The sequence below is a fragment of the Ranitomeya imitator genome, chromosome 3, assembly GCF_032444005.1.
Source record: "Ranitomeya imitator isolate aRanImi1 chromosome 3, aRanImi1.pri, whole genome shotgun sequence".
NCBI classification, from domain to species: Eukaryota; Metazoa; Chordata; class Amphibia; order Anura; family Dendrobatidae; genus Ranitomeya; species Ranitomeya imitator.
Window position 1 is genome coordinate 819,692,442 of NC_091284.1, and position 13,237 is coordinate 819,705,678.

Here is a 13,237-nt window from a genome sequence, read left to right on the forward strand (position 1 = left end):
GTTTGCATCAAGGATCCTGTTCCATCTCCTGGTGCCATGCCCGTCTACTGGAAGGATAGAAGAAAAAACTACCTGTGCATCCAGTTCCTTTACTTTCTTCCCCAACTCTTCAAAGTCTTTGCAGATTGTCGGTAGGTCTTTCCTTGCCGTGTCATTGGTGCCAACATGTATCAGAAGAAATGGGTGGACGTCCTTGGAGCTGAAGAGCTTTGGTATCCTATCGGTCACATCCTTGATCATCGCACCTGGAAGGCAGCATACTTCTCTTGCAGTTATGTCCGGTCTGCAGATGGCTGCTTCTGTGCCTCTCAGTAGTGAGTCTCCCACCACCACCACTCTTCGTTGCTTCTTGGCTGTACTTTTTGCTGTCACTTGTTGATGTGTGCCCTTTTCTTTTTTGCTTGCTGGTATTGCTTCATCCTTAGGTGTGCCATCTTCATCCTCTACAAAGATTTGATATCGGTTCTTCAGTTGTGTGGTTGGTGATTTCTCCATGGTCTTCTTGCTTCTTTTGGTCACATGCTTCCACTCATCTGCTTTTGGAGGTTCTCTGACACTTTTTTCACCTTCTGTGACCAGTAGAGATGCTTCTGTTCTGTCTAGAAAGTCTTCATTCTCTTTGATGAGTTTCAAAGTTGCTATTCTTTCTTCCAGACCCCGCACCTTTTCTTCTAAAAGGGCCACTAGTCTACACTTCTGACAGGTGAAATTTGATTCTTCTTCTGGTCGGTCTGTGAACATGTAGCACATGCTGCAGCTCACCATGTAGGTTGTCACATCTGCCATGTTGCTCCTAGATTCTGCTGACTTGCTGTGTGTTTTCCTTCTTGTGTAATCTACTCAGCCAAGCTCTCTTGCAATAATATCCTACAGGCAAAAATTTGGTTTGGCGATGCTTTCCAAGCAGCTGGTCCCGGCTGTACCCAACGATCTTCTAGCTTAGGGAGACTTCGCTTTTCCCAGAAGGCACCTGGAATATGCAAATTAGCCTCCTCAAGCTTGAATCCCTGGTTTCTACAGTCCCTGGTCCTTCTACAGAACCTAATAATTGTATGATACAATATTGTTCTGCTCCAGGAAGACATCCAGGCCTCTCTTGAACCCCTCGACTGAGTTCGCCATCACCACCTCCTCAGGCAAGCAATTCCAGATTCTCACTGCCCTAACAGTAAAGAATCCTCTTCTATGTTGGTGGAAAAACCTTCTCTCCTCCAGACGCAAAGAATGCCCCCTTGTGCCCGTCACCTTCCTTGGTATAAACAGATCCTCAGCGAGATATTTGTATTGTCCCCTTATATACTTATACATGGTTATTAGATCGCCCCTCAGTCGTCTTTTTTCTAGACTAAATAATCCTAATTTCGCTAATCTATCTGGGTATTGTAGTTCTCCCATCCCCTTTATTAATTTTGTTGCCCTCCTTTGTACTCTCTCTAGTTCCATTATATCCTTCATGAGCACCGGTGCCCAAAACTGGACACAGTACTCCATGTGCGGTCTAACTAGGGATTTGTACAGAGGCAGTATAATGCTCTCATCATGTGTATCCAGACCTCTTTTAATGCACCCCATGATCCTGTTTGCCTTGGCAGCTGCTGCCTGGCACTGGCTGCTCCAGGTAAGTTTATCATTAACTAGGATCCCCAAGTCCTTCTCCCTGTCAGATTTACCCAGTGCTTTCCCATTCAGTGTGTAATGGTGACATTGATTCCTTCTTCCCATGTGTATAACCTTACATTTATCATTGTTAAACCTCATCTGCCACCTTTCAGCCCAAGTTTCCAACTTATCCAGATCCATCTGTAGCAGAATACTATCTTCTCTTGTATTAACTGCTTTACATAGTTTTGTATCATCTGCAAATATCGATATTTTACTGTGTAAACCTTCTACCAGATCATTAATGAATATGTTGAAGAGAACAGGTCCCAATACTGACCCCTGCGGTACCCCACTGGTCACAGCGACCCAGTTAGAGACTATGCCATTTATAACCACCCTCTGCTTTCTATCACTAAGCCAGTTACTAACCCATTTACACACAATTTCCCCCAGACCAAGCATTCTCATTTTGTGTACCAACCTCTTGTGCAGCACGGTATCAAACGCTTTGGAAAAATCGAGATATACCACGTCCAATGACTCACCGTGGTCCAGCCTATAGCTTACCTCTTCATAAAAACTGATTAGATTGGTTTGACAGGAGCGATTTCTCATAAACCCATGCTGATATGGAGTTAAACAGTTATTCTCATTGAGATAATCCAGAATAACATCCCTCAGAAACCCTTCAAATATTTTACCAACAATAGAGGTTAGACTTACTGGCCTATAATTTCCAGGTTCACTTTTAGAGCCCTTTTTGAATATTGGCACCACATTTGCTATGCGCCAGTCCTGCGGAACAGACCCTGTCGCTATAGAGTCACTAAAAATAAGAAATAATGGTTTATCTATTACATTACTTAGTTCTCTTAGTACTCGTGGGTGTATGCCATCCGGACCCGGAGATTTATCTATTTTAATCTTATTTAGCCGGTTTCGCACCTCTTCTTGGGTTAGATTGGTGACCCTTAATATAGGGTTTTCATTGTTTCTTGGGATTTCACCTAGCATTTCATTTTCCACCGTGAATACCGTGGAGAAGAAGGTGTTTAATATGTTAGCTTTTTCCTCGTCATCTACAACCATTCTTTCCTCACTATTTTTTAAGGGGCCTACATTTTCAGTTTTTATTCTTTTACTATTGATATAGTTGAAGAACAGTTTGGGATTAGTTTTACTCTCCTTAGCAATGTGCTTCTCTGTTTCCTTTTTGGCAGCTTTAATTAGTTTTTTAGATAAAGTATTTTTCTCCCTATAGTTTTTTAGAGCTTCAATGGTGCCATCCTGCTTTAGTAGTGCAAATGCTTTCTTTTTACTGTTAATTGCCTGTCTTAATTCTTTGTTTATGCCACATCCTATAGTACTATGCTGTATTATGCCACGTCCTATAGTGCTATGCTGTATTATGCCACATCCTATAGCATTATGCTGTATTATGCCACGTCCTATAGCGCTATGCTGTATTATGCCACATCCTATAGTACTATGCTGTATTATACCACGTCCTATAGCGCTATGCTGTATTATGCCACATCCTATAGTACTATACTGTATTATGTCACGTCCTATAGCGCTATGCTGTATTATGCCACGTCCTATAGCGCTATGCTGTATTATGCCATGTCCTATAGCGCTATGCTGTATTATGTCACGTCCTATAGCGCTATGCTGTATTATGTCACGTCCTATAGCGCTATGCTGTATTATGCCACATCCTATAGCACTCTGCTGTATTATGCCACGTCCTATAGCGCTATGCTGTATTATGCCACATCCTATAGTACTATGCTGTATTATGTCACGTCCTACAGCGCTATGCTGTATTATGCCACATCCTATAGTACTATCCTGTATTACGCCACGTCCTATAGCTCTATGCCGTATTATGCCACATCCTATAGCACTATGCTGTATTATGTCACGTCCTATAGCGCTATGCTGTATTATACCACATCCTATAGCTCTATGCCGTATTATGCCACATCCTATAGCACTATGCTGTATTATGTCACGTCCTATAGCGCTATGCTGTATTATACCACATCCTATAGCACTATGCTGTATTATGCCACTTCCTATAGCGCTATGCTGTATTATGCCACATCCCATAGTACTATGCTGTATTATACCATGTCTTATAGCGCTATGCCGTATTATGTCACATCCTATAGTACTATGCTGTATTATGTCACGTCCTATAGTGCTATGCTGTATTATGTCACGTCCTATAGTGCTATGCTGTATTATGCCACGTCCTATAGTGCTATGCTGTATTATGCCACATCCCATAGTACTATGCTGTATTATACCACGTCCTATAGCGCTATGCTGTATTATGTCACATCCTATAGTACTATGCTGTATTATGTCACATCCTATAGTACTATGCTGTATTATGCCACGTCCTATAGCACTATGCTGTATTATGCCACATCCCATAGTACTATGCTGTATTATACCACGTCCTATAGCGCTATGCTGTATTATGTCACATCCTATAGTACTATGCTGTATTATGTCACATCCTATAGTACTATGCTGTATTATGTCACGTCCTATAGTGCTATGCTGTATTATGCCACGTCCTATAGTGCTATGCTGTATTATGCCACATCCCATAGTACTATGCTATATTATACCACGTCCTATAGCGCTATGCTGTATTATGTCACATCCTATAGTACTATGCTGTATTATGTCACATCCTATAGTACTATGCTGTATTATGTCACATCCTATAGCGCTATGCTGTATTATGCTACATCCTATAGCACTATGCTATATTATGCCACATCCTATAGTACTATGCTGTATTATAACACGTCCTATAGTGCTATGCTGTATTATGCCACGTCCTATAGCACTATGCTGTATTATGCCACGTCCTATAGCGCTATGCTGTATTATGTCACGTCCTATAGCGCTATGCTGTATTATGTCACGTCCTATAGCACTATGCTGTATTATACCACATCCTATAGCACTATGCTGTATTATGTCACGTCCTATAGCACTATGCTGTATTATACCACATCCTATAGCACTATGCTGTATTATGTCACGTCCTATAGCGCTATGCTGTATTATACCACGTCCTATAGCGCTATGCTGTATTATGCCATGTCCTATAGCACTATGCTGTATTATGTCACGTCCTATAGCGCTATGCTGTATTATGCCACGTCCTATAGTACTATGCTGTATTATGCCACGTCCTATAGCTCTATGCTGTATTATGCCACATCCTATAGCACTATGCTGTATTATGTCACGTCCTATAGCGCTATGCTGTATTATACCACATCCTATAGCACTATGCTGTATTATGCCACGTCCTATAGCGCTATGCTGTATTATGCCACATCCTATAGTACTATGCTGTATTATACCACGTCCTATAGCGCTATGCTGTATTATGCCACATCCTATAGTACTATGCTGTATTATGTCACGTCCTATAGCACTATGCTATATTATGCCACATCCTATAGTACTATGCTGTATTATAACATGTCCTATAGTGCTATGCTGTATTATGCCACGTCCTATATCGCTATGCTGTATTATGCCACGTCCTATAGCGCTATGCTGTATTATGCCACGTCCTATAGCGCTATGCTGTATTATGTCACGTCCTATAGCGCTATGCTGTATTATGCCACATCCTATAGCACTATGCTGTATTATGCCATGTCCTATAGCGCTATGCTGTATTATGCCATGTCCTACAGCACTATGCTGTATTATGCCACATCCTATAGTACTATGCTGTATTATGCCACGTCCTATAGCGCTATGCTGTATTATGCCACGTCCTATAGCGCTATGCTGTATTATGCCACATCCTATAGCGCTATGCTGTATTATGCCACGTCCTATAGCGCTATGCTGTATTATGCCATGTCCTATAGCACTATGCTGTATTATGCCATGTCCTATAGCGCTATGCTGTATTATGCCATGTCCTATAGTACTATGCTGTATTATGCCATGTCCTATAGTACTATGCTGTATTATGCCATGTCCTATAGCGCTATGCTGTATTATGCCATGTCCTACAGCAGTATGCTGTATTATGCCACGTCCTATAGCTCTATGCTGTATTATGCCATGTCCTACAGCACTATGCTGCATTATGTCACATCCTATAGTACTATGCTGCATTATGCTATGTTCTATAGTACTATGCTGTATTATAACACGTCCTGTAGCGCTATGCTGTATTATGCCACGTCCTATAGTTCTATGCTGTATTATGCCACGTCCTATAGTACTATGCTGTATTATAATATGTCCTGTAGCGCTATGCTGTATTATGCCACGTCCTATAGTTCTATGCTGTATTATGCCACGTCCTATAGCGCTATGCTGTATTATGTTGTGTGTTATGTTCTGCGGTGTTACATTGTATTGTTAGTTTATATATGTTGTATTATCTTATATTGCATGGTGGTTGTTTGTTCTGTATTATGTTCTGTGAAAACATGTTGAGCATTATATTGTATTTTGTGAATATATGTATATAAATTCAATAACTCATATTAGTTGCATAATGTTATGTTGCATTGCGATATTTTGCAATGTGTTATTGTATATACAGTACAGATCAAAAGTTTGGACACACCTTCTCATTTAAAGATTTTTCTGTATTTTCATGACTATGAAAATTGTACATTCACACTGAAGGCATCAAAACTATGAATTAACACATGTGGAATTATAAACTTAACAAAAAAGTGTGAAACAACTAAAATTATGTCTTATATTCTAGGTTCTTCAAAGTAGCCACCTTTTGCTTTGATGACTGCTTTGCACACTTTTGGCATTCTCTTGATGAGCTTCAAGAGGTAGTCACCGGGAATGGTTTTCACTTCACAGGTGTGCCCTGTCAGGTTTAATAAGTGGGATTTCTTGCCTTATAAATGGGGTTGGGACCATCAGTTGTGTTGTGAAGAAGTCTGGTGGATACATTGCTGATAGTTCTACTGAATAGACTGTTAGAATTTGTATTATGGCAAGAAAAAAGCAGCTAAGTAAAGAAAAACGAGTGGCCATCATTACTTTAAGAAATGAAGGTCAGTCAGTCCGAAAAATTGGGAAAACTTTGAAAGTGTCCCCAAGTGGAGTTGCAACAACCATCAAGTGCTACAAAGAAACTGGCTCACATGAGGACCGCCCCAGGAAAGGAAGACCAAGAGTCACCTCTGCTTCTGAGGATAAGTTTATCCGAGTCACCAGCCTCAGAAATCGCAGGTTAGCAGCAGCTCAGATTAGAGACCAGGTCAATGCCACACAGAGTTCTAACAGCAGACACATCTCTACAACAACTGTTAAGAGGAGACTTTGTGCAGCAGGCCTTCATGGTAAAATAGCTGCTAGGAAACCTGTTGTGAATTCTGCTTTTGGGCTCCCTCCGGTGGTTGTAGGTGGTAATGCAGTGGTCTCTGGGCTGCAGTCCTGGACACGTGTATCTGCTGATTGCAGTTCTGACTGGGGTACTTAGGTTTGTAGGACTCATTAGTCCTTGCCAGTTGTCAATGTTTCTTGGGAAGTGTTGGATCTCTGTCTGGCTTCTCCTGCTTAGCTGCCAATTCAGCAAAGATAAGTGTCTGTTTCTTTTTGTTTTTTGATTGTATTCCTGCTCTGAGTTTAGTAGTCTCTGGAGTTGCAGATATACGTTCCACGTCTTTAGTTAGATGGAGGAATTTTTGTATAATCGGCTGTGGATATTTTTGAAAGGGTTTTAATACTGACCGCACAGAACTCTGTCCTATCCTTTCCTATTTTAGCTAGATTGGCCTCTTGTGCTAAATCCTGTTTTCCTGACTGTGTGTGTCTTTCCTCTCCTACTCACAGCCAATATTTGTGGGGGGCTGCCTATCCTTTGGGGTTCTGCTCTGAGACAAGGTAGTATTCCTATTTCCATCTTTAGGGGTATTTAGTCCTCCGGCTGTGACGAGGTGTCTAGGGCTTGTTAGGTACACCCCACGGCTACTTCTAGTTGCGGTGTTAAGATCAGGATTTGCGGTCAGTATAGTTACCACCTACTCCAGTGAAAGTTTTCATGCTGCTCCAAGGTCACCGGATCATAACAGAAACCACTGCTAAGGACAGGCAACAACCAGAAGAGACTTGTTTGGGCTAAAGAACACAAGGAATGGACATTAGACCAGTGGAAATCTGTGCTTTGGTCTGATGAGTCCAAATGTGAGATCTTTGGTTCCAACCACCGTGTCTTTGTGCGACGCAGAAAAGGTGAACGGAGGGATGGACTCTACATGCCTGGTTCCCACCGTGAAGCATGGAGGAGGAGGTGTGATGGTGTGGGGGTGCTTTGCTGGTGACACTGTTGGGGATTTATTCAAAATTAAAGGCATACTGAACCAGCATGGCTACCACAGCATCTTGCAGAGGCATGATATTCCATCCGGTTTGCATTTAGTTGGACCATCATTTATTTTTCAACAGGACAATGACCCCAAACACACCTCCAGGCTGTGTAAGGGCTATTTGATCAAGAAGGAGAGTGATGGGTGCTACACCAGATGACCTGGCCTCCACAGTCACCAGACCTGAACCCAATCGAGATGGTTTGGGGTGAGCTGGACCGCAGAGTGTAGGCAAAAGGGCCAACAAGTGCTAAGTATCTCTGGGAACTCCTTCAAGATTGTTGGAAGACCATTCCCAGTGACTACCTCTTGAAGCTCATCAAGAGAATGCCAAGAGTGTTCAAAGCAGTCATCAAAGCAAAATGTGGCTACTTTGAAGAACCTAGAATATAAGACATAATTTTAGTTGTTTCACACTTTTTGGTTAAGTATATAATTCCACATGTGCTAATTCATAGTTTTGATGCCTTCAGTGTGAATGTACAATTTTCATAGTCATGAAAATACAGAAAAATCTTTAAATGAGAAGGTGTGTCCAAACTTTTGGTCTGTACTGTATATATAGTATCTTATTGTGTGAGGGCATGATTATTATATTTATTATATTACTGTGTGCTGATCTATAATACTTGCATTGCTCATACTAAGTCATTATTTTTTATGATACGGAGCTACTGTGTTTTTTTTGTTATATTGTGATGTTTTATACTTTGTCTTATTTTATTTTGCCATTGCTTTATGATGCTCTCAACATATTAACAAGTAATGTAAATTTACTACTACAGTGGGTATGCAAAGTATTCAGACACCTTTACATTTTTCACTCTTTGTTTCATTGCAGGCATTTGGTAAATTCATAAAATTTCATTTTTTTCTCATTAATGTACACTCTGCACCCCATCTTGACTGAAAAATGACAGAAATGTAGTAATTTTTGCAAATTTAATAAAAAAGAAAAACTGAAATATCACATGATCATAAGTATTCAACCCCTTTGCTCAGACACTCATATTTAAGTCACCTGCTGTCCATTTCCTTGTGATCCTCTTGAGATGGTTCTACTCCTTCATTGGAGTCCTGCTGTGTTTAATTAAACTGATAGTACTTGATTTGGAACCAAAGGAGAATCATGAGGTAAAAAGAAACTGGCCAAGGAGCTCAGAGACAGAATTGTGGCATGGCACAGACCTGGCCAAGGTTGCCACATAATTTTTGCACTACTCAAGGTTCCTAAGAGCACAGTGGCCTCCATAATCCTTAAATGGAATAAGTTTGGCACAACCAGAAGTCTCCCTAGACCAGGCTGTCCAGCCAAACTGAGCAATCGTGGGAGAAGAGCCTTGGTGAGAGAGGTAAAGAAGAACCCCAAGATCACTGTGGCTGAGCTCCAGAGATGCAGTAGGGAGATGGGAGAAAGTTCCACAAAGTCACCTATCACTGCAGCCCTCCACCAGTTGGGCCTTTATGGCAGAGTGGCCCGACAAAAGCCTCTCCTCAGTGCAAGACATGAAAGCCCGCATAGAGTTTGGTAAAAAACACATGAAGGACTCCGAGACTATGAGAAATAAGATACTCTGGACTGATGAGATGTAGATAGACCTTTCTGGTGATAATTCTAAGTGGTATGTGTGGAGAAAACCAGGCACTGCTCATCACCTGCCCAATACAATCCCAACAGTGAAACATGGTGGAGGCAGCATCATGCTATGGGGGTGTTTCTCAGCTGCAGGGACAGGACGACTGGTTGTTATTGATCGAAACATGAATGCGGCCAAGTACAGACATATCCTGGATGAAAACCTCTTCCAGAGTGCTCTGGACCTCAGACTTGGCCAAAGGTTCACCTTCCAACAAGACAATGACCCTAAGCACACAGCTAAAATAACAAAGGAGCGGCTTCAGAACAACTCTGTGATCATTCTTGACCGGCCCAGCCAGAGCCCTGACCTAAACCCAATGGAGCATCTCTGGAGAGACCTGAAAATGGCATCCACCAACGTTCACCATCCAACCTGACGAAACTGGAGAGGATCTGCAAGGAAGAATGGCCGAGAATCCCCAAATCCAGGGGTGAAAAACTTGTTTCATCATTCCCAAGAAGACTCATGGCTGTACTAGCTCAAAAGGTGCTTCTACTCAATACTGAGCAAAGGGGCTGAAGACTTATGATGTGATATTTCAGTTTTTCTTTTGTAATAAATTTGCAAAAATTTCAACATTTCTGTTTTTTTTCAGTCACGATGAGGTGCAGAGTGTACATTAATGAGGAAAAATGAACTTTTTTGAATTTACCAAATGGCTGCAATGAAACAAAGAGTGAAAAATTTAAAGGGGTCTAAATGCTTTCCGTACCCACTGTAGGCACCAAAATGCAATGTTTATAGACAGATAGATAATAGATCTATAGATAATAGATAGATAGATAGATAAATAGATGATAGATTGATAGATAGATAGATAGATAGATAGATAGATAGATAGGTAGATAGATAGATAGATAGATAGATAGATAATAGATAGATCGATAGATGATAGATAAATAGATAGATAATACATAGATAATAGATAGATAATAGATATATAATAGATAGATAGATAATAGACAGATTATAGATAGATAATAGACAGATTATAGATAAATAGATAGATAGATAGATAGATAGATAAATAGATAGATAATAGATAAATTATAGATGGATAATAGATAGATAATAGATTATAGACAGATAATAGATAGATAGATATTAGATAGATAATAGATAGATAGATAATAGATTATAGATGGATAATAGATAGATTATAGACAGATAATAGACAGATTATAGATAGATAATAGACAGATTATACATAGATAATAGATGATAAATAATAGACAGATAGATAGATAGATAGATAGTAGATTATAGATGGATAATAGATAGATAGATTATAGACAGATAATAGACAGATTATAGATAGATAATAGATAGATAGATAGATAATAGATTATAGACATATAATAGATATATAGATAGATAGATAGATAGATAATAGATAGATAATAGATAGATCGATAGATAATAGATAGATGATTGATAGATAATAGATATATATAGATAGATAGATAATAGATAATAGATAGATAGATAGATAATAGATAGATTATAGATAGATAATAGATAGATAATAGATAGATAATAGATAGATCGATAGATAATAGATAGATGATTGATAGATAATAGATATATATAGATAGATAGATGATAGATAATAGATAGATAGATAAATAGATAGATAGATAATAGATAGATAATAGATAGATAGATAATAGATAGATAATAGATAGATAATAGATAGATTATAGGTAGATAATAGATAGCTCAGTTTCAGCTTTTCATCGTAATCATATGGAAGTGCTGCCTGTTTTGGGATATTAGATATGTGATGGATGTACAGAGATACATATACAGACCATAAAAATACACATAAACCTGCAGTGTACACGGTGATGGCAGATTTACTCACCTTTTGTTTCATAGTAAACGATCCCGGCAAAGTGATTGATCCCAAACTGTGTCTCGTAGCTGTTTTTCGGGGGGATGTAGAAGGTGTTGAGCTTGTGCTGAGAGTTGAGCTTGTTCAGCATGGTGGTGTCTGTACCCTGAGAATAAGAATCGCCATAACATTCATACGGCAGTGTATCCTCCGCTCAGGGAAGGCCGACCTCTATACTGACCCCCCCCGAGCAGAGTGCTCCAGAAATACAGAGAGGCCTGATCCCACTGTACAGTGTTTCTTTCACGAACTATGGAGAAGCAGCGCCTATAAGTGAGTAGCGGTTTTAATGTATTTTTATCACCCTCCTGGACCCACTTCATTGCCTTTCAACAGAGATCCTCAAATTAAAGGGGTTTTCTCTTCTATTCTTTGCCCCTTTGGTGGTCCCCACCTGTCATTGTCTATGCCATTTCCAAGATTACATGCTGACAATCAATTACATGACTGACGCAGCCAATCACTGTCCTCAGACGTCACATGGCATGGCGTAAATGCTGCCATCACCGCTGAGTCAGTGATTGGTTGCAGTGGTCATATGGCTGATGTACAGCATACGATCACTGCAGGGAATGAGGCCTCATTCAGCCCTTTTCACATATGAATGCTATCAGAGTTTTTCACGGATAGCACTCGTACCTATAGTCTATGGGGCCATTCACGTGTCCGTGGTATGTGGAAAATTGCGGAAACATGTCTGATTTTGATCCAAGGGTCAGGGTTTTTTCCTCCATGTACAAGAAAAAACAATGACACCCGGACAAAACTCTAATGAAAATAATCGGTCCGTTGTTCTCGTACGTGAGAAAAACTGATGTCTGTATGAGGCCTAAAGCAAAGACCGGAGGGGACTACCAGAGGGGCCATCGCTTCTCCGTAATCGGCGCTGTGTCTTTTCTGCTGCAACATTCACATTTTGTTCCACCTAAGATGGAAAGAAAAAACTGTTTCTTCCTGCTCAGATTTTTCCATCAGTCCCATGTAAAATGAATGACGCGGTGGTACACATGTCCGACCACCACTCCATTCAGACGAGGTGGATAAATTTGGGTCGAATCGGTCATCCTATGAAAAGATGATAATTTCTATAGATGGCGATCACCCTTGGAGGACCTATACATTAATATTTATTGCCCTCAGCCCAGATCATATCCAGGCCTTCCGCTACCTTTGGGAATTTGCTCTCTTCATCGATAAGTGAGATGATGTTCATGGGCTTGATAGCGATCATGTCCAGGGCGTCCTGGTTGTCCGTGAACTCAATGTGCTGCCAGTTGATGTTCTCCAAGTTGTATTCCTCCTGCTCCAGCTTAAAGACGTGACGGACGAAGAACTGCTGCAGGTTCTCATTGGCAAAATTAATGCAAAGCTGCTCAAAGCTAAAAAAGAAGAACAAATATCATTTTATTCTATGCTGCTAATGAGAAAAAGTAGATAACAGACACAACCTTCAGATAAAAGGACAAGAGACAAAGAGATACTGTAGATCCTCTATCATCACCTGTTTACGGTGAAGTTCTCAAACCCGAATATATCCAGCAGACCGATGGATCTCCTGATCACTTTTGGTTCACTGGAAAGTGGTCTGTAAATAGCGGCATTGATTTTCTCCACTATCCATACAAACAGTCGTCCATATATTCCCTGTTTGATACAAAACCCCCTGATTAGTAGAAGCTCCGTAAGAAACTGCACCAGACTTATAGAAA

The 13,237-nt window shown here is 40.3% G+C and overlaps 1 protein-coding gene across 1 annotated transcript in view; it reads right to left on the reverse strand.

Annotated features, from left to right (window-relative positions):
- Positions 1–13,237, reverse strand: part of MYO7A (myosin VIIA) — a 315,688-nt gene that overhangs the window by 138,489 nt on the left and 163,962 nt on the right. The window contains exons 12-14 of the mRNA XM_069759369.1: positions 13,030–13,172; positions 12,697–12,907; positions 11,499–11,634 (exon numbers count right to left, since the gene is read on the reverse strand). Coding sequence (XP_069615470.1) covers positions 11,499–11,634; positions 12,697–12,907; positions 13,030–13,172 — 490 coding nt within the window. The remainder of the gene's footprint in view (positions 1–11,498; positions 11,635–12,696; positions 12,908–13,029; positions 13,173–13,237) is intronic.